General features: G+C 40.6%; 1 protein-coding gene across 2 annotated transcripts in view; it reads right to left on the bottom strand.

Annotated features, from left to right (window-relative positions):
- The window catches only part of LOC131393766 (ATP-dependent translocase ABCB1-like), an 85,379-nt gene that overhangs the window by 11,704 nt on the left and 50,745 nt on the right, over positions 1 to 22,930 (bottom strand). The window contains exons 17-24 of one of the 2 annotated variants that reach the window (XM_058524807.1): positions 22,360 to 22,506; positions 21,078 to 21,185; positions 19,928 to 19,984; positions 19,266 to 19,343; positions 16,451 to 16,534; positions 10,461 to 10,664; positions 3,209 to 3,309; positions 1,793 to 1,933 (exon numbers count right to left, since the gene is read on the bottom strand). In XM_058524807.1, the coding sequence (XP_058380790.1) occupies positions 1,793 to 1,933; positions 3,209 to 3,309; positions 10,461 to 10,664; positions 16,451 to 16,534; positions 19,266 to 19,343; positions 19,928 to 19,984; positions 21,078 to 21,185; positions 22,360 to 22,506 (920 nt within the window). The remainder of the gene's footprint in view (positions 1 to 1,792; positions 1,934 to 3,208; positions 3,310 to 10,460; positions 10,665 to 16,450; positions 16,535 to 19,265; positions 19,344 to 19,927; positions 19,985 to 21,077; positions 21,186 to 22,359; positions 22,507 to 22,930) is intronic. The other variant, XM_058524811.1, reaches the window with a different exon arrangement.

Here is a 22,930-nt window from a genome sequence, read left to right on the forward strand (position 1 = left end):
AGACTTGTGGGCAAAAATAAATGTTTATTATTGTATTTCACTGGGTTTAGTGGTTGGTTGTTATGCAGCATTACTGTGGCAATCAATACTGGATATAGGCAGTGATGCTCATTACATCACATTCTTAGAAAACCTCTGAGCTAGACAGCAAAGACAGACTTCCTTACAGAGCTAGATTTCATGCTGCTCTCAAGATGCGTCAGTATTCTTAATCTATGACGTGGGAATCAGAGCAGCTTCAAGTTGGGAAGATGTCACAAGATGTCAAGTCCAACTCTCAGTGTTTGTGCCCAGACACTTCTCCTAAGTTGGCTTTCATCCTTTGTTTTAGGAAGTAGCAAGTGTGATCAAGTAAGTCTATTGTTAAAAAGTTCTTTTTCAAATTGAAGAAAAATGTACCTCCTTTTGCATGATACGGCCCTTCAAGTACTGGAATATTGTTAAAAAAGCCCTTGGCCTCTTTGATAACTCCTTTCACTCTCAACATTCCAGCTGCCCTCCTCTGCACGCAATTATCCACATGCCTTTTTAAACAGTGGGCCTGGAACTCACATAGCACTTGGGGACCCTCCCATACTAATCCTGAGTCCATCGTGTCCTCTCCCCTCGACTCTAGGCCTGTGTTAATGTAGCACACAGCGTCTTTTCTTTTTTTAAAATAGCTCTAAATAAATCACACACATGGTTAATCTTGGGCTTGTTATTATTTAGACCTGTGGGATCTTTTTAAAATGGACTGCTCTTCAGACAGGCCTCCCCTTTCCTTTACTTGGAAGATTGATTTTCCGAATCAAAACGCCCAAGTGTCAGCAACTTTCATCAGTTCAATGCCTTACCCTGGAGTAAAGCAATATATCAAATAATTATCTAACCAAAGCCCCTATGCCAATGATCCTGGTTTTGATCTTTTGGTCATAGTCATAAGTAGCAGCTGCATATCATTTTTCAGACAGAGATATTAAGTGGAAATTTTAAATCTTCTGTTGGGGTCATCCTGAGCAAACTATAATGCAAGTACAAGTCAGTGCCTAAATAGGATGGAAATATTATACTAACACATTATATTGCCAGGCTTAGATGATTCTGTTTTAAATGTAAAACTGTATTACCACTAATTATGGTCGCTATCAAAGGGCAGAATCTCACCCATCACCAAATCTAGATGCTCAGAAAGATTACACACACTTTTCACGACCAGACTGCATATTTGAGTGCTTTAGAGTATAAGTCAGTCCAGGCCTGTTTTCCCCATGACTGAGGTACAATTTTCTGCATTCACAGAGATGTAGCAGAAATCCCAATCTAGCTTTTCCTTTGTCATTTCTGAATTTCTCCAGCTCTCACCTTCTAGCTGCTCTTTTTTATCAAGGAAAGCAAATTTATCCTGGAATCTCCCAGGCCTTGCAGAACTCAGTGCTCCACACCTGTTCTTTACCTGCCTGTTCAGAGGCTCCTTTAAAAGGAGCCAGTCAGGCACTTGGCTCAGGTTTTGGCTTCTTCCCAAATGCCAAGGCCTTCTGGAAACCCCTTATTGAATCACTACCCCACCTAGCCAGAGATTCAGAAAGGTCAAATGTGTGAGTCAGTACTGGGGTGTGGGGAAGTCACTGATCCCCCAAATGAAATGGGGTGCTTCAGTGATAACACATGGAGACTCAGAGGCAAAATGCCGCCTTCTGAATCACAGATATCTTCATGAAGCTTCACAGTAAGGTTTTCTATCCAGACATGAAGAATGTTCACCTTGGTTTTATTTCCAGAGTTTAATCGTAAATATTAACCCGATACTTACAAAAGTACATTCTGAAAGCTCATCAACTGATGTGCCACCAGGTAGGCACCAAACCGGAAACTGCCAGCATAGGAAAAATACATCATTGCCTGGGTGAGGGCAAATGTGATTCCAAAGATGTGTGCTTTCCTCAAGGAGTTTCTGAAAAGAAGACATTTTGAAACTTACTTCACTTTCATTTCTCAGTGCCTAAAACACAGCATTTGATACATTAGCAGTGGGGCATGGAGCCAAGGGAAACAAAAATGGGTTTAGTTTCAAAAACATTGAGTTTGGTCCTCACTTGACTACTTGTGAAAATTTAGGAAACTGCCTAATGGAGGATTAACCACACACACCTCAGAGTGTTGAGGTAAAGTTAAAATGAGCCCAGGAAAACATGAAGAGCCTGTTAGGGATTAATAAATAGAAGTTCCTTCCCTTTTTCCCCCACTCTTGGACATATAACATGTATGTGCTCTATAGTAAACATTCATTCAGCAAACATTTGCCCAACACCTACCAGCTGCAGGGACCACGCTGGGCGACACAGAGGAATCAGGCACGTTCTTGCCCTGGGGAACCCAGGGATCAAGTTGGATTATAATTTATGCAGTGGAGGTAGCTTGTGAATAAAATGTTATGGGAAGAAAGGAGGTAGCACTTTACTCTCTGGGGGAGTTATAGAAGGCTTCACAAAGGAATGAACATTCGTGGATTTTCTGAGCCACGTGGAACTGGGCAATGTGGAGTCAGGCTGGTGAGTGGGCAGCCCTCTGGGCCATCAACTCCTGTTTCAACCAGATCAACTCTGCTTTTATCTGTTTCATATATTGGGATTTCAAATAAAATTTTTTTCAGAAAAAAAGGCTCTACTATCATTAAAAAAAAAATTTGAAAATTCGTCAATAAAGTCCAGCTTTCTCCTTTCACCACAGAAGAAACTGAGACTCAGAGGTTAGGCTTGCTTATGTTCACATCACTTTTCACAGCCCTCACTGGATGAGTTCATCAAAGGAAGAACAGAAGGTCCACTGGAGAAGAGTAAAGAGAGGAAGGGAAGGCAAACTCAAGAAGCACCACCTCCTCGGGTCCAAGAGATACCTCAAATTTCATGTTCCATAAAGAACTCATTTCCAACGAGAGCAAATAATAGGGTCCTTATCCAAATGTGGCATCGGAGCGTCATTCTCAACATCCTCTCTCTCCCCTTCCCATCAGTTACCTGCTCTTACAGCTTCTACCTCAGAGATGCCCCTGCCTTAGGTCAGGGTCTTGTGATTTCTCTCTGGATAATTACAAGTGCTTCCCAACTGGTTCCCTTCCAGTAGTTTCTCCACCTGTTCCCTACCTTTCAGCCAAAGTAATCCTCCTGAAAACAAATCTGATGATTGAAAAACTCCCCACTCTCCCCTCCCACTCTTCAGTGGTTATTACCTATATGGGACTTGCAAACTCTGTGCATACATATCTTCAAACTTCTGCTCCCGAGTCAAAGAAACAACAGTTCGGAAGTTTTCTGTTGCTTCAGTAGCGATCTGTAACAGAGAACACCCAGTCACTAAGAGGCCCAAAGGCAAACAGTGGCAATTAGTTTGAATTCCATAAGAGAGATTCATAAAATTAATTTTATATTACACATTTATTTACTATGACCTATGAGCTTCTTTACTATGGAAAAGGATTCTAAGTAATTTATCAAATCTAGTTTTAGATCTGGAAGGAAGACTGGCTACTTTCAACTCCTCTTTACAGAAACAGAAGCTAAGGCTTAAACAGACAAAAGCATTTACGTAAAGATACATAGCTTGACAGTGGCAAAACGAACCTGAGAACTCAGTATTTTACTTCTATTGCAGTGCTCTTCTATGATGGCCACATCTTAAGTTTATAGTTATTTTATATATATATTTTAAATGTGATGTTTATATTTTTCTCTCTTAATTGTCAGTCATGACAACTGAAAAATATTTGGAAAATAGTGGTAAGATAAAGATAATAAAAAATTACATATTGGTTTATTTTACATATTAGCTTACATGTTGTTTTTACCTAAGCATATACATATTTAACAAAATTGGGATCAAATTGTGTATTTGGCTTCATATCATTTTTTACCGTAACAAATATCAAGAACATTTTCCAAGGTCATTAAATATACATTACTAATGGGATGTTTAATGGGCCACTTACTATCTCGGCTAGATAAGCATTCCTTTACTGCTGAACAAGGTTTTCAGTTATTTTCTTACTAAAAATAATGCTGTGATAAACATCCTTGTACATAAACATTTATCCAAATTGAATTATCTTCTTAGGAGAAGTTCTTAAAAGTGAAATCACTAGGTCAAAGGGAATAAACTAATTTTTAAGGAACACGGCACATATTATCAATTTCTTTACTAGAAAGTTTCTATCATTTAATTGTGTTTTAATTGAATGCAGCTTCCATCAAGACTATTTGATTAGGACAGATACATCCTTTACCACCTTTTGGCGTCTGGGTAAAGGTCTGTGGAAAATATGAAAAACCCCAGTGCACAAATGAGATTTCAGCCTACATTAGCCATGGGACCTTGAAACACCTCTCTGTCTTGTTCTCTGCCACTTGTGACAACATGGATGGACCTTGAGGGTGTTATGCTAAGCGAAATAAGTCAGAAGGAGAAAGCCAAATACCATATAATTTCACTCATATGTGGAAGATAAAAAAACAACAACAACAACAGACATAGATACAGGGAATAGATTTATGGTTACGAGAGAGGAAGGAGGTGGGGGGAGGGTGAGAGAGAGGAAGGAGGTGGGGGGAGGGTGAAAGGGGTAAAGAAGCACATTTGTACAGTGACCGATGGCCACTAGACTTTTGGTGGTGAACACGACGTAATCTATACAGAAGTCGGAATATAATGATGTACACCTGAAATTTATATAATGTTATAAACCAGTGTTACCTCAATAAAAAACTAATAAAAGTTTTTTTAATGATGGGGATGGACGAGAGGGTCTCTCAAGTCCCTTTAACTCTATAATTCTAAGAGAAATTAATTTCCAGAATTATAAGTCTGAATTAGAAATCAGTCAGTAAGAGAAATTATTCTTACTGTTTAAGATGTTCTTCCTTTCTCTGGCTTTTATGCTGATCAGAATTGATTCTAATAAAGACACATTCAATTACATTGAGTGAATTATAGCTTAAAAATCATAAACACAAAATCTCACTTATGCCTCACTGAATCCTATACAAATTACCTAACTCAAAGATAATAGGAAATATTTGATATGACATTGTCAGTTTTAAAGACTGAGGCAAAGAGGTATTAGAAGAAAATAATACCATATTCTTAAAAACAAAACTTATTTAAACAACAAAGTTAAAAATATTATAGTCTGACTCAGTAGGCCAAGAAAGTTGACTTATTTTACCACAGGTTACTTACAAATATAGGAAGATGTCTAGATTTAACTTATGTTAAAATATTTTATAAAATTCTTTACACATTATAAATATAATGTATACTCATTTTAGAAAATCCTAAAAGTACAGAAAGCAAAAAGGAAAAAACTTCACCTCTAGTCAAACCCCCCCAAAGACAATCCTTGTTAAGACCCATGTTAGAAATATTTTCAATTATAAGGTTTCAAACAAACAAATAGAAGAGGTTTTTTGCATTAGTAAGAAAATTCAACAAACTATAATAGCGTTTACTGGAAAACAGATTTTACTGTAAATTTCAATGGAATGGTTTTAAGAAATATTTTCTGTGCACAATTTCCTAAGTCAGAGGTGTTTTGTTTGTGATTGGTTAGTAAATGTCATTTTTTAGAGTGTGAACAGCCCAATAAAAGAGAGTTTGAGTCACAGACCTTGCTTGCTGAGTAAAACAATATAATCACTTCACAATTGTCTTCATTTTGCCACACAATGAAGCAATTAGGAAAAGTCTTAATTAGTACTTTGCATCCACACAGCTTCATTTATTCCAAGAGTTTTCAATAGAGACTCAGTAACCACTGAGGAGAGAGAACTTCTAATTCAAGAAGAGGAAATAGCACTGAGTTTCCCTCAGAAACTATCATACACTCAATAATTGTGAAGACAGGAAAAAATATTTTTGTTTCTAGAAAGAAAAATCTCACACTTCTCTTCCTACCCTCAAATAAACTGAAGTTTGATTACAGCTTTTATTTCTGAAAAGGAGAAAATCTATTTTATAAAAATGTTCATTAGTCAATAATAATGTGACAGAAATCTGTGGAGCACAGATCATGGGCAGGGTAGAGGTTATGAGCAGGCTCTGACATCACACAGTCCTGCTCTGGAATCCTGGGCCTGCTCTGTCCCTTTAAGGGCAAACCAACAGATACGGTCCTGGTCCCCATAGAACTTATGTGTTAGTAGGGCAGAGAGACCATTAATCAATAAACAAAGAAATAGGAGAGAAACATTAAGTGCTGAGAAGTGTCACGAATTAATTCAAGTGTCAGAAAAGGTCTGTCTGAGGAGGTAATAATTCTGAGATGTGAATAATGTAAAGGAGCTGGTCATGGGAAGATCAGGGGGAACCAGCTTGGAGTGTTCTAGGAACTGAGAGAAGGCCTGTGAGGCCAGAGCAGGGTGGGCATGGGAGAAAGTAGTACAAGATGAGGTCACAGAAGTCGTTAGGGGTTGGGTCATAAAGAGGTTTTTTTTCCTAATTGACATATAGTTTACATACAATATTGTATTAGTGTCAGGTGTGCAACACAGTAATTCCACATCTATTTATGTTACCAAATGATCACCCTAAGACTAATTACCATCTGTCATCATACAAAGTTATTACAATATTGTTGACTATATTCCCTATGCTGTACATTACATACCCGGGACTAATTTAAATAATTGATTGTTTGTACCTCTTAATCCCCTTTACCTATTCTACCCTTCCCCCTACCGCCCTGCCCCCTCCCCTCTGGCAACCTCTAATCTGTTCTTTATATCTGTGAGTCTGTTTCTGTTTTGTTTGTTCATTTGTTTTTTTTTTAGATTTCACATATAAGGGAAATCATATGGTATTCTTTCCCTGTCTGGCTTATTTTGCTTAGCATAATACCCTCTAGATCCATCCATGTTCAACAATCCCATTTGCAATTACATCAAAAAGAATAAAATATCTAGAAATAAGTGTAACATAGGAGGGGAAAGACCTGCACACTGAAAACTATAAGACACTAATGAAAGAAATTGAAGATGACACAAATAAATGGAAAGATATACCATGCTCATGGATTGGAAGAATTAATATTGTTAAAATGTCCACACTACCCAAAACAATCCACAGCTTCAATGCAACCCCTGTTAAAATACCAATGGCATTTTTCACAGAACTAGAACAAATAATCCTAAAATTTGTATGGAACCACGAAAGACCCTAAATACCCAAAGCAGTCCTGAGAAAGGAGAAGAAAGGTATCACACTCCCTGATTTCAAGCTATACCACAAAGCTATAGTAATCAAAACAGTATGGTACTGGCACGAAAACAGACACAGAGATCCATGGAACAGAATAGAGTGGCCAGAAATAAACCCACGCATCTGTGGACAGCGAATTTTCGACAAAGGAGCCAAGAACATACAATGGAGAAAGGAAAGTCTCTTCAACAAATGGTGTTGGGACAACTGGACAGCCACATGCGAAAGAAGGAAAGTAGTCCATTATCTTACACCATACACAAAAATTAACTCAAAATGGATAAGGACTTAAGAGCTGAAACCATAAAATTCCTAAAGGAAAATATAGGTAGTAAACTTTTTGACATTGGTCTTAAATTTTTTTGGATATGTCTCCTCAGGCAAGGGCAACACAAGCAAAACTAAACAAATGGGATTACATGAAACTAAAAAGGTTTTGCACAGCACACGAAACCATCAACAAAAGGAAAAGGCAACCTACTGAATTGGAGAATATATTTGCAAATGATATATCCAATAAGGGGTTAATATCCAAAATATAAAAGAACACATACAACTCAATATCAAAAAGACAAATATTCCAATTAAAAAATGGGCAGAGGACCTGAATAGACATTTTTCCGAAGAAGATGTGCAAATGGCCAACAGATACACGAAAAGGTGCTCAACAGCACTAATCATCAGGGAAATGCAAATCAAACCCACAATGAGATATCACCTCACACCTGTCAGAATGGCTGTTATCAAAAGGACAACAAATAACAAGTGTTGGCAAGGCTGTGGAGAAAAGGGAACCCTCTTGCACTGTTGGTGGGAATGTAAATTAGTGCAACCATGATGGAGGTTCCGCAAAAAATTAAAAATACAACTACCATATGATCCAGCAATACCACTTCTGGGTATGTAGCTGAAGAAAATGAAAACACTAATTGGAAAAGATATATGCACCCCTATGTTCACTGCAGCATTATTTACAATAGATAAGATATGGAAGCAACCTAAGTGTCCATTGATAGATGAATGGATAAAGAAGATGTGGTGTATATATAGAGTGGACTATTACTCAGCTATAAAAAAGAATGAAATCCTCCAGTTTGGGTCATGCAGAGTTTTATAAACCAGGGTAAAAGGTTGATTTTATTCCAAGTGTGATCAAAAGCTATTGGAGGGTTTTAACTAGGGGTCAGCATGATCTTATTTGTGTTTGTAAGAGATCGGTGTGGCTTCTGTGAAAGGAATGTAGGAAGTGGGTGGCCAAGAATGGAAGGAGTAGAAGCAGGGAGATCAGTTAGACTGTTGCTTTGTGACTTTGGGCAAGTTACTTGACTTCTCTGAACCTTGAATTTTACTGTCTAACAGGGATAATTCAAAAGGGTTATTGAGAGCATCAAATGAGATGAGATATGTAGAAGTCTTAGCATGTGCCTGGTATCTAATAAATACTCAATAAATGGTAACCTGAGAGGGATAATGAGATGAGAGTTGATTTTCAATATTACGTGGACTGGTGGGTGCAGCACCACCCCTTTCCCTACCCGCTTTTGTCCGTCTCATGAACCACCACTGAACTGGAGCATTTATCTCAGGCCTGACCTTTACTCAGAAAGCCTGCCATATTCACACATATCCATTTCCAGCTGCGCCCCTTCCCTTGCCCCCTCTGACAGAACTCCAAGAGTCTTAAAACTGACGCATCACTTCAAAGGTGCTAACCTGTGGTTTGCAACGAATTAGCTTATGATCGATCATATTTTTCCTATCAACAATCTAAGACTCCTTTCTGGGTCATTTTGAACACCTCAGTAAAGGACACTTAAATAGTGATGAATTTTCCTTTTATACCTTTTGCCCTAGATTTTTCCATCTCTTCCTCAGATGAAGAGTCAACACCATAGGGGGAAGAAACAACAAAGTACAATATTAAATGAAGTGACTGGTCACAGGATGTATTTGCTGGCAGGGGCCAGTGTTACATGGGCCCTACCACAGCCAGACGCCTGTGGTCCGCACCACCCTGCTGAACCTCAGGACTGGGCCTCCAACGGCCTGAAGGGAAACCTCACATGAGATCTTTCCCCATAGACACCGGTTGGGAAGCACTAGAACTGGTCTAAAGGAGTTTCCTGAAGGAATACCAAGGAAATGGGATAAAAAAGTCTAAGGAGATAGCAGGGAGGTGGAGGACAAAGTCTTAGTAGTGATGACCAACCTCCAGGATCCTCTTCCTCATTCTTATTGATGAGGTGCCTGGACCAGAGACAAAGTACCTCAGACGCCTGGGCCTACTGAGAGCCGCGGCCACTGACACTGCCTGGGTCCCTGCCCTGACTCTTGGGAACCTTGCAAGGGCCACTGATAGATAAATCCCCATCCCAGACGTTAGGCCCAGTTTAGGGGGTCAGCCCTTCTCTGACTGCTCATTTCTGCAGTGGTACAGATCATGTGATATCAGATTATGTTCTGCCATCAGTAGACCTCTTTGTTTCTTTACAGACAGAGGCACAACTTCGGAGCATGACTGTCTGGGTTTGAATCCTGGCTCTGAGACTTCTCAGCTCTCAGGCATTGGGGGCATTACCTGCCTGTGCCTCAGCCTCACCTGAAAAAGGAGCTAATAATAGAACCTACCTCACAGGGTCACTATGAGGAGTAAAGCATTTGCTGAGGAAACACAGTAAATGCCATAAAATGCCATATAAGTATTTGTTAAAAAAAAAGAATAGACAAGTATGCAGCCAGGGGAAAAAAAAGGTAAGGATAAACAGGAATAAGAGGAAGGGAGGAGGCATGATAAAAAGGAAAAAATGGTAATAATAATTTAAGCCAGATAGAATAAAGACCTTTAGGACTTTTCCATATTTTAATCTCCCACATCATGGGTATAAGAGGCCTACGTTTCTCAATAAAGGAACGGATTTCAGCTTGCTTGAGAGAAAGAAGGAGAGAGAGAGAGGTGGAGAGGGAGGGAAAGAGGGAAGGAGGAAGGAAGAGTGTGAAGACAATGGCCTGAAAGTAGAAAAGCCTGACAAAATTCATTGTCAGTCTATGAACCTAAGAATTTGTTTTGCTGCTTTTCTTCAGTTTCCAATCTGCAGAACAACCGTCAAATAAGATGGCTTTGAGGAACGGATATAAAAATGTTCTCTGAGCACAGTAAGTAGTAGTGAGTAGCACAACACTGATTTGGATATTTTACTGTACTTAGGTCAGCAGTTATACTTAGTTTGACTCACCTTCCCAGCACCTTCTAGTTCTTTCTTATCTTTCAGTGCTTGTCCAGACAACATTTTCATTTCAACAAGTCCTGCTATTGCAAGGATGGGTACAATTGCTAAGAGTAAAAGTGTTAATTGCCAGCCATAGATGAAGGATATGATAATGCCTGTCCCAAGATTTGCTATATTCTGGGCAATTATAGCAAGCCTGGAACCTATAGCCTGTAAAACAAACAAACAAAAAAAACAAATGAGAGGGACATTTTCATATTATCTTTAATCCATGCTTGTATTTTCTTAAGGATTATGACAGTTCAGTTTTATGAAAATCTATTAATTATATTCTCAGTTATGAAATGAAAAGTAACGGTTTACTTCTAAGTTTACTTGGTTTCCAGAATGAAGATTTCCATGACTTCAGAGTAAATACTGAAAGTAGAATATCAGTAATTTAGAGTTCAATTACATATTTCTATCTTTTCTGATTTTTAATACCAAAAAAATTTTCATTTATCAATGAAACCCTGATCACTAAAGCAAGCTCTGCTAATTAGCAAGACAAAATAGTCTGACAATTATATTCAACTGGAAATGTTGGAAATTTCCAACGTTAGATGCATAACTACTCATAATTTAAGCCTAATATTTGTCTATAAGGATATTCAAATATATCTGGCCTATTTGAGAAGCTTATTGTGTTTAATTTAATCTTCATTTGATCTGGAAAAACTACACAGAGCCCAAAGTTATGGAATTTAATTTAGGATATTAAGCAGGCATCAGAACTTTCAGTTTGAATGCCAGAGGCAGCCTGACATGTGACTTTCAGAGCACGCAGCGATTTCCAACTCTACAGCTAGAAGTCACACTATGAAGTCAATTCACTTACTGCTCTACACTTCTCTCCTCCACCCTTGGAACACCCCGTGATCTCAAGCCATTCCAACTTCCTGCTCTGGCCCCAGATCTGGTTCTTCTGGAAATGACCCATCCTTTCTCCACTTCCGGAATTTCCTCTGCCTGAGTGGGGCTGGTCCCAGGTAGATTCTGATGGAGTCCAGTCTAGAATGGTCACTACCAACTCTGTGACTTTCGACAAACTTCTTCCTACTCCCAAAATGAGCAGGTATACTGATTAATATCCAAAGCTTCTCTCAGCTCTGAATTTTACGACAGAATCCTTTACAACCCATTCCACCCAATGTCAACCCTCTGAAATCCTTCAACACCTATGTGATATAACCACTAGACCAGGAATTAGGTGGAAAAGCTGCTACAACTACCGGTAGCCTCTATACATTAAATTCCAAACCAGGGAATTGCACCTCGGCTGAAGGAGACAGCATAATTAATAGAGCATGCATTTTTATCTGATGCAGTCCCTGAGCTTATACGAAAGGGATGCTTAGCCAAATTTGGCATGAGGCAGAGGGAAGTGGCCTTCAAAGTCAGCTCTCTGTATCTGCACATTTTCAATTTGAAAGTCCCAGGTTACAACCTGCAGAGTCTGCAGCACAGAGATGATGCAGATTGCCCCTGTTCTCAGTATCTGCAAGTCCTACTGAGAACTCATTTCCCACAGCAACTGACTGAGAGAATGACTCAGAACACCCCCAAGTTCGTGGCAGATGAGTTACCCCAGACATATGGGTGTTCAGCTTTGGATGGTAGGCAAGGCCACAGAAGTGAGTAAAATGGATCAAAGATGACAAATTCTTCTTTAATGTACCTGAAAGGTGAATTAAAAGATCTAGAACCATCAGCTGGGGGGAGGTAAGGTTCCTTGGCGTAATTTGATTTAGCACTTCAGGCGACATTGCACTGGTTACCGTTTCTTTTCTTAAGACTAAAGCTCACTACGGTCCCACGTCTGTTCCCCACACAGAGTGGGAATCTCTAGAGCTCTGAGGATCACCACGAATGAGAGAGCATGGGGCAGTAGTAGCCAGATAGTTTTCATTTCAAAGAGTAGGGCTGAGAGGAGATAACACTCGGAAACCACAGCCCAAGTGTGAAGCAAGGTAAGACAAAAATGCTTCAACACTTGGAACCCACCCCGACTCTCCTCACAATCTCTCCCTCGCACTGTACTTCTCGTATTAGTATCTCACTCCCCCTCTGACTCAATTTTCTCTCCACCTTTCCCTGTTTCTCCCTCTCCTGCTATTTATTTCCTCTTCAAAACTCCACCATGTCACTTGAAATCTAATTCTAAAATATTTGTGCTTATTGAAAAATAAATCATATTTCCTGAACCTCCTTTTGAAATTAGGAACATTTAACTTAATCCTTCCCTCAACTACCTTCTCTCAGAAAAGAAATTTTAAAACTACATAGTTGCTTTTGATTTCCATATGGCTCTCATTTGCTATTTTGTCTGCAGAAATCTAGTCCGGTACCAAAAAAGCCCACAGTTTCATAGGCAAAATGTTGAGACATATTTTCTTCTGATTTATGTTTTGCAGGATTAAGCTACTTACTCAAAAATACATCTCAGAAAATGTTTCATTGATGATGAAGTTAAACATGAAAAACATTTAACCTAGGTAAACGTTATCATTAACTATAAACACAAAACTTGAGTCGGCCCTGCCTTTTGTGGCAATGATTTGTGACAGCACAGCTTCCCTCAGATATTTTTATATATAAAAAATTAATTACAAGGCCAGCCCCAGTGGCCTAGAGGTTAAGTTCATATGCTCTGCTTCGGCTGCCTGGGTTCGGTTCCCTGGGCATGGACCTATACCAGTGGCCACGCTGTGATGGCGGCTCACATAAAAATAGAGGAAGATTGGCCATAGATATTAGCTCAGGGCAAATCTTACTCAGAAAAAAAAAATTTTATTTTACTACATCCAATTGTGGAATAGACAGATACACACATATGCATGTGGTATACATATATATGTGTATGTATATGTTTGTATATATGTGTATGTACATGTACATATTTATACTCACACACGTATCCCCCATCACGAAAGGTCAGCTGGTGATGTAAAGTGGATACAACTGTCCTCTCTCAGCCAATTTGTGGTAACAGCTATACTGGGCTTTCCTGGTTCCGATGGCACTCACCAATCTGCTTGCTTCCTCCTCTCTGGTCTTACTTTTCTAGCCACTGTTTTAAGTTCTGGAGGACAGTTCTGACTCAGAGTGGCTCACACGAGGTGTGCAGGTGTCTGTGCTAGGGGGGCCATGAAAGTGTGAGTTTGAGATCCCTTTGAGGAAACCAGTGAAAAGCAGATGGTTGACAGCAGCAGGCAGTTAGGGACTAGTGGAGTTCCCAGACACGGCCAAGGGCCTCAAAGACAACACTGTAGCGGGAAAGGACTGACCAGTTTACAAATATAGGAAAGCACTGTGGCCTAAGGCAGGCCATAACTCCAGAGGAATTTAGGGAGGGGACTGCCGGCACACAACACCCAGACCACATCTGCTCAGGGTTCAGCTGCAAGGGACTGAGTCAGTGTTTCCCCAGGGTTCTGTCCTCAACATCAAATGGGATATGGGATGTGTGTGTCTGTGAGAGCACAGGAGTACATGTGACAAGGTCTCTGTGAAAGGTAGACTAAAGTTACAGCAGCTATGTTTAGCTAAGGAATACAGAATCTGGAAAACTTGAAGATAATTTGTTCACAGTGATCACTATCCGCAAGAAAGACTCCTCCAGGAAGCTAGCAAGATGGATTTACCCCAAGTTTGCTGCTTGTTTCTCATGTCAATTTAAGTACAAATAATATAGAGACTAATACTTCACATCCTCCACCTACCACCCGTTTCTCTGCCCCATTTACCAGGAAATCCTTTAACCGTTTGTCCATCTGAGTCCTATTCCCCCTTCCCCTCTCTCCTGAGCCCACTCCCGTCAGGTTTTGGCCCCACCTCGCCTCTGAAACAGTTCTTGTTAGAACCCTAGACTCCTCCACGTGGCTGCAGCACTGTGAGATGCTCCATCCTCCTGCAAGCTCATCAGCAGTATTTGCTATCCTAGCTGCTCCCTCCTTAAAACGCTTTCTTCATTTTGTTTCTAGGACACCGCTCTTCTCCCTCACTGCCCACTCCTTCTCCCTCTCCTCTGCTGGTTCATCGTCACAGCCCTGAGCTCAGGGCCCAGCCTTGCCATCTTCTTTATCTACACATGCTTCCTTGGCTATCTTCAGTCTCATGGCTTTAAAAGCCAGCAATGGACTGAAAAAGCTCCAAATGTATATTTCCAGACCAGAGTTTTCTGCTAAACTCCAGGCTTGCAAATCCACCTGCCTTCTTGACACCTCCACTTGGATATCTAATGGGGGATCTCAAACTTACTATGTTCTGAATAGAACTCTCAATTCTCCCCGAAACGTGCTCTTTCAACAGGCTTCCCAGCTTCATTAAAAAGCAACTCCACTGTTTCAGTTGTGCAGGTCAAAAACTTTGGAGTCATCCTTAAATCCCCTTTCTCTCATATCCCACATCCAAGCAGCCAACAAGTTCTGTTGGGTGTACCTTCAGAATCTGATTGCTTTTTATCACCTTCACTGTGACCACCCTAGTCTAAATCACTATCATCCCTCCCCTGGATTATTGCAGTAGACTCCCTGCCTCCACCCTTGCCCCCTGCAGCCTATTCACAGAGCAGTCTTTAAAAATTTCAGATCATGGCACTCTCATCTTCAAAACTGTACAATGCTTGAGACAATTTCCCATCTAATTCTGGATGTAATGCTGACCTCAACTCTTAGGACTAATCCTTTCACTCACTTTACTCCAGCCACACTATCCCCCTTCTGTTTTGGAAACAGTGGAGGAAATGCTCCAGCCTCAGGGCCTTTGCACTTCCTGATTCTTCTGTTTAGGACGCTCCTCTCTAAACATCTACAGGCTGGGACCTTTCCTTCCTTCATGCCTCTTGCATATATCACCATATCATTGAGGCCTTCCTTCCCTGGCAACCAGCAACTTCCTACTGCCATATCGTGCTGCCATTTTTTTTCTACAGCACTTATGACGATCTGACATACAGTGTCGACTCCATTAGGGCAGGGTTGTTGTCTGATTTAGGAAGTTCAAAGTTATTTCAGTAAGTGCACATTCTGTTCAGTTAGGTTCTATACAGCTTGATCTAAAACTCAATTTTTGTTGATTTGTTTGGTTTAAGCAAAGAAATCTATATTAAAACAACAATTCCTAAGAATTATATTTCAATTTTATAGGTCTCTGTATGCTTCCACATTCATATTCTAATTTATTCTTACAGAAGCCCCATATATTAGACAGAAGGAATGTTATTATAGTACTACAGTACGGAAAGATTAAAAAATAGATTGATAAGGCTCAAGGGAGGGAAAGACAAGGCAGAGGTCACATGTCTTTTTTCAAATTCCATATCATCTTGTGGATTTTTGCTATCAACAGCTGTAGTTGTAGAAGACATTGTCACTTCATCCACAAATCAAACCTCCTGGTTCAACAGTTTCTACTTATATCAATTAAAGAGATTCAGGTAGTAGCAAAATTTAAGCTTTAGTCTGATAAAGCTGTTTCTTCTACCTTTGCTTTAATTTGTTCATGTGCTTTTTGTTTCTTTCAACCTTCTTTTAGATTTTCTTGCCCCTCTTCTGAACTGTACTTCCCCTAAACTTTCTTACAGCAGCTACACATTTGTTTTTTCAGTAGCAATTACAATTTTCTGTTGATTAATTGAACATTAAACCAGTCTGATCCTACATGATATGCTGATAAATACTTCCTTTTCTCAGTAGTTATCCTTCCACGTGTATTTCGTTAATGGCATGAATAAGATAGCAAATAACAAAAGAAGACTTGTAAGTTATCTATATACTATACAGTATGTGATGTTTAAATAGTTAACATTTTTGTTATAAGGCACATGATGTATGGTTAAATATTTATTTAACATTTTAATGATGATGAGAACTAGCACCTGTAATGAGAAAATTAGTTTCATGCTGAGATTCAAAATGGGCAATTCAGACAGACACCAGCAGAAAGGAGGCACATACCCCTTTAACTTGAGCTGCGTCGTTGGCAAGCCTGGTAGTCAATGCTCCAGTGGTGTTTTTAGGGTTATCGAACCAGCTCACATCCTGTGGCACAGAAAATGATGTTATGATCTTAAAGCCCTGTTTATGAAACTCTTGGTGCCGGGGACAGTGACAGGGTCTGTTCTGATTATCACTTGTATCTCTTGCATATAGCACTCAGGATTTGACACTCAACAGATGAGAAAGGGACTTAGACAAACACAAATAATTTCCCTTGTCAAAAATTTTTTTGAGTGCCTCCTTTGTTCCAAATGTGATTTGTAAGCGTTGGATCTATACAACAGTGAACAAAAAAGACAAAGTTGCTGCTTTTGTGAAGCCTAGATTCTAGAGATGAAAGCCACAAGTAAATTAATATATACCATGCTAGGTGGTAATACATGCTATGAAGAAAAATAGAGCAGGATAAGAAGGAAAAAAGTAAAGAAACACACTATTTTATAGATTGGGGAGGGGACTGAGAAGGACTCTCTAAGGTGACATTTGAGCAGAAACTTGAATGAAGCGAGGGATAAGAATATCTGAGATAAGGAAGAACAGCATGTGCAAAGGCCCTGAGGCAAAGGCATACTTGCTGTCTTCATGCACTGGCAAGAAAGCCTTAAGGGTGGCCACTAGCCTTGAAAGCTGTGTGAATTTGTAAAAGCTGCCTCTTCCTCTGAACAGGTTTCCATTCTCACTTGGTTCTCCCACTCTCTCCCTCTCATACCTTTCTGCACTAAGCCCGTGTGTATAGAGTAGACTATGTACTGAAAAAGGTGTGAAAATGTAGGAGATGAGGTCTTAGAGGCAATGGGGGCCACATAATTTATGACCTTATAGGGAACAGTAAAGATTCCAGATTTTACTCTCAGAGATATGGGTACCTTTCAGCAGGTTTTGGGCAGAGAGATGTTTTGGCTTATATTTTAGAAGAAAGGCTGTGGCTCCTGGGAGGTGAACCTACTGGATTGGGATAATGATGGAGGCAGTGAGACCAGTTAGGAGGCTATTGTAATATGAAACAGAAAGAGAGGAATCAAGGATGACTCCAGGGTTTTTAGCTACACAACTGGTAGAATGGAGCTGCCATTTACTAACATAGGAGAAGACCAGGTAAGGAGTAAGCCCTGTGGCGAGGGGAGTCACAAGTTCAACTGTGGAAATGTTAGGTATAAAATGCTTATTAGACATCCAAATAGAAGTGTAGAATAGGCAGTTAGATAACTGTAGTCTAAGGCAAAATAAATAAATTGGGTTAAAAAAATTTCTTAAAGTACAGATTAAAATTTAACATTCAACATGAAATAGGATTTTCTTTGTAAAACCACTTATGTTTTAAAATAGACAAATACTAAAAAGATTGTGAGTTTGAAATATGAATTTGTGTTGGCTACAAAAATAACTATGGTACTAAGAAGTTATCTGAACTGGTGATTTGAATTAAGCAGTATCTATCATTTTTTCCCCCAAATATTTAAGAAAAAGCCAAGCATTATCATTGATAAGACTGTGTATCAGTTTGCTTTTTAAAATTGTTCAGTGTCTCCCCAACTGGAATATAAATTCCTTGCAGACAGGGACCATTTGCATCTGAATGCCTAACAACACTTAGTATTGTGCTTTGTAAACAGAAAGCACTTAATGTATGATAGCCAGACATAATCACTTATGGAGAGGGCATTACACAAACCATCAGCTCGGCTTCCAAATTATAATAGACCTGGGAGTTAGCCTGGAGGCTGGGGGGGGGGGGGTAATGGGACATTTGGCCGAGGACCAAGGTCAGCCTCGAGCCTAAGTGGAATCTTAGTTACAAATATGGTTTGACTGTGAGTCCTAGGACACGGCCCGCCATCAAACAGTGCTATCTCACTCATTAGATTGAAGGCTGGCTCTGTTACTCACTAGCTAGCAATTTCCATAAATATGTCTTCTTTCTAAGTGGTGCTGGGAGGAATGGGAAAAGATTGAGGAACCAAAGACAGCTGGGAAAATGTGAATGTCATCTAGAAATCCTAATACAGCAAACTGACGCTTCTCAGCCAGGGTTCAATTACCCCTGCCACATCCAGAGAATCCTTCTAGAGCATCATTTGCTTCACTGCCAAGTCATTAGTGATTTTAAAATGGAAAGTTATAAAGTCACATACAAAATTTTTATGATTCTTAAAGAAACTTTCCCCTTTGACCTGGCTGCTTTGGGTTACATTCCCAGAATCCCTCCTTCCCATTTCCCCAGAAAAACATTCACATCTGCCTGTTGTTCGAGTTCTGAAGGTGTAAAATGTGCGAGGCATTCCATTAAGTCCTTATCAGCTAGTAACACTGCAGCTTGAATGAGTAAATCAGTCCAGCGGAGAAACTGGGCCCTGGGGATGAATTTTGATTTGTGGAAAGAAAGGGTACAGAGGGCATCTCTTGGTGGGAAGAAACACAAGTGTTCTGGGTTTCCCAGGGGGAAGAAGGAAAGAAAGAGAGGAAAGGGACGAGGGTACTGAAGATGGCTTCTGCCTACTCTGCCTACAGCTGCTGAGACAAAGGCTGGAGGTGAACCTGCTCTGGCGACTCTGTCTTCAGTGATCCTTTCTCTGTGCCCACCCACAGCCCACAGACAGCAGGGCCTCTGCGCCTGACCCGGGGGGCAGTTCAGCTGCATCTCTGAGATGAGACTGAGGGAAGATCAATACAGGACTTCACTCCCAGTAACCTGACAGCGCTCCCACTGCCTGAGACCACAGGGCCCATGTGTGGAGTTCTGCACAGCCCGGGGCACAATCTTCAACAGACATACCTGTCTCAGCATCGATCGGAAAACCAAGTATCGGAGCCGCCTGGTGAGGATCTCTCCAGCTTTGCCAAACGTGTAGCCCTGTGAAAAAAGAGAACATGCCACAGGAAGGAGACTTGTCAGAGACGCAGCCTGATTACACAGAAGGAGGGGGACTTGATGTCATTGCTAAAGCAGGACACTAGACAAAGTCAGAAGCTGATTTCAAGGGTTGCCTACGTTTCGGTGACTGTGTACTATGGTACACAGCCGCCCTGGTGGAATAGCCAGGAGGGCCAGTTTTGAAATTCATACTGCTACTCCACAGCTAGCTGGCAGACTGATCAGGGATCTACTGGAAATGTGTTTCTTTACTCCACTCCTATCCCTGCTTATTTCTCCCAGTGAACCAGGGTCTGTCACTCAGGAAGCTGGAGTTGTTTCCAAGGCAGGGGGCACTCTAAACAGGTGGCAATATTATGTATCCTCCAAACCAGGACACTTTTGAGAGTGCACAGGGGTGCTAATAGTAATTTCAGCAGGACCTGAGTTGTCACCTGGGAAAACGGGAATATACAGTCACCCCAGGCAAAAAGGATGCAGAGGACAAAGCTATCAAATTCTTAGTCTCTAAGTTTAGAAAAGCCAAAGTCAAGGAGCAAAACAGGTTGGAGGAGGTGGCTTACAGAAAGAGAATTTTCTGCACTGCCCTCTCCATCCCCCAAGGTTGGAAACTTCTGTGTCTGGAGGAGGGAAGAGAGTTACTGGGAAAGAACACAGTGAGATGTGACTGTGTGGCCATGCTGGGCCACCTCTGGGGAGGAAGGACAACAGAACCCTCATCCCGATGAGTTTGGGGATACGAGATTAGAAGGAATTCCCCTTTCTTTCTGGAGCTCTGGAAAGGCCTGCCACACAATGGCATGGGGAAAGGAGAGTGGAAACGGCTGTGTGGTGCATCAGAAGAGGAGAGGCCCTACTAACAGGCCTGAGTCTCCTGCAGAAATCAGAGCAGTGGAGGAGGGCAACCGTGTCTCCTCTGTGCTCCCCAGTAGTGTGCTGGACATTACTGAGAGAGAAGGAAGAAACACATGCAAAGAGCACAGAGTTATAAAGTGTACACAGAGTGTCCCATCTATGATGGCAAGGTCAGATTCCCCAGTGAGACTTGAAGTACTTAGTAATGAGAGAGTTCAGTTTGTTTTCATTTGTACCTCCTATAATGTCAAGAAAAATGTCCTGTTTATAGAAAAAAAATTAGTACATGGTTACAACATGTGAAATAAAGAGATCTATTCAGAATTTTATCTTAAAAAAAATACATGTTGCTAAGCATTCATTGAATAAGCGACTACGTGTTTGCTGCTGCCCCACACAGGCCTGGGAACGTAGTCACATGACCTCTTTTAATCATCAAGAGGCAGGTACCATTATCCCTATTTTACAGATGAAGAAACTGAGGCTTGGACAATTTAAACTACTTATTGGCCCAAGGACACAAAATTAGGAACTGGTTCAACTGGTGCTGGACCCCAGGTCTAACACCAACACCCATACTGCCTTACCATACTATGCTTTTAGAGTGCTTAACTCCTTTACTCTGTTCCCTCTGGTTTCATTATTATTTCACTTAGGGGAGGTCAGAGGGGAGGAGGAGCTAAGCAAGGGAACAAAACATCTTTGCTTTAAATACGTCCAAGAAACTTGGCTGCTAATAGCCCAGTTAAGAGAGGAGCATTTCTACTAAAAAGAAAGTTACACAGATGTTTATAAATTCCACAGTTGAATGATGACCCATTTCTCAAAAATGAATAAAGTGAAAATATAGACATTTACCTGTAGGAAAAATGTAATAAAAGAAATAATTCCAAGGACGAGAAACAATAGTGAAAACATGTTACTATTCTGTCGTCTTGTTTCAGGATCCTCATCTCTGGTAAAAACCTGTGAAGAAAATATTGAAAGGTTTTCAGTTCAACCACTGAAGAAGCAATTCTGGGTGTGACCCATTTGCCACCTAGCACAGGGTTTGGGGTCAAGAGAGCCTTAGTGTAACGGAGTTTGGGGTTGCCTCCCTAATGCCAAACCTGAAAGTGTATGCACTCTGCCTCCCTTAGGGGCCAAGAACGGGTCTGTCACTCCTCAATTGATCCAATACTTTTCTGCTCATACTCCCTCCTGGAGTAACGAGCGCCACAAGTGCCACAGCTCCTGTGTAAAGCAGAAATGGGAACGACGCTCTCTTCCTCCTTTGGGGGAAACTACACTGGAGGCCAATGCGTTGCTTTACAATTTGGACATTTCAAACTGTCCCAAGGTGTTTGCAGAAAATCTGCTGGGATGGTTTTGGTGAACCAGAGAGAGGTGGTCATTCACTCAGCCCAGGCCTTTCAGAAAGAAAGAAGGTGCCTTGAGCCAGCCTTCTCTATAGGATGGCCAGACAGATAGCCAGTGGGGGAACCACAGCCAGCTGACCTAGCACTACACATGGAGAGCTTCCCCAAGATGGGGAAGACAGAGAAGAACCACTCCACAGGGAAAGAAAACAAACATCTCCCTTCACATGGGCCACAGTCAGTCTAGTAACAGAGCCATATTCCTAACCCGTAGAAAGCACGCAGAACAAACACGTGTCAACCTCAGTCTTTCAGAAGCTGTTCCACTTGTGTTCATCTTAACAAGTGGGATGGACATCTCACAGAGGCAGTGTGCTAGGCCTGCTCGTGTCCTGCCAAGTGCGCATGTCAGAGAACAGCTCTCTCTCAAGCCTGTCTGACACATGTGAGGACCTCTCTTTGCACTCGGGTGATACAACAGCTCAGGAGGTTTACTCAGAGCCCAGTGATGGCAGGGGAGGGACAGTCATCTAGTCAGTGTCATTGCCTATTTCAGGGATCTGGCCCCAGGAGTATAGGATCAAAACCAACTGCCAGAACAAAGGAAGGTTTGAAAAATGAGCTTTCCTATCACAAACCAGACTTCTGTTCTTAGATCTTCAAGTGGCTTAGTTTCATATGAAGGTACATGTTTCTTGTGGCTTATGTATATAGTTACAAACAAACAGTTCATTCTTCATTCAGGACTCACAGGTAAGCCAAAAATGGAAATTCACACTTACCCCTATAATCCTTGAAAATATTACTGCAAATGCTGGTTGCAGGCCTCCATTTATAATGGCACAAAATGTACCAACCACTAAATAAGGCCATTCGGTTATATTCAGCTTCAGAATCCTCCAAAAGGGAATGGAAGGTACATTTTCATCCTGGAAAACACCAAATATTACTACAGGCTAGTTAGAAAAAGAACTGGTACTTAATTGATTTAATCATGGACACTTCCTCCATATGCATAAAATTTTTAGATGAACATAGCCTATTCCCATTTCCTTATCAACTGATGGCAATTTAGCTTAAAAAAAGATACTGAAAGATTGTCATATTATTCCTTTATTTTTTAAGAAATAAATGATATTTCTACTAACATTTAACTCTTACCTGACATTTGCAATATGACAAGAATATTTAAGAGAAGAGATAAACAGAAATGTTTACATTGAAGAACCATTATGGTCTGTCTCTATATTATAAATTCTAATTCTAAAATTCTTGTCCTATAAATCTCAGTCGTAAATGCTAAACCGAGTCTAAAATGTTGATGTTGTGGTTTGTGGAACACTCTGGGGGATG

The sequence above is a fragment of the Diceros bicornis genome, chromosome 3, assembly GCF_020826845.1.
Source record: "Diceros bicornis minor isolate mBicDic1 chromosome 3, mDicBic1.mat.cur, whole genome shotgun sequence".
Classification (NCBI taxonomy): Eukaryota; Metazoa; Chordata; class Mammalia; order Perissodactyla; family Rhinocerotidae; genus Diceros; species Diceros bicornis.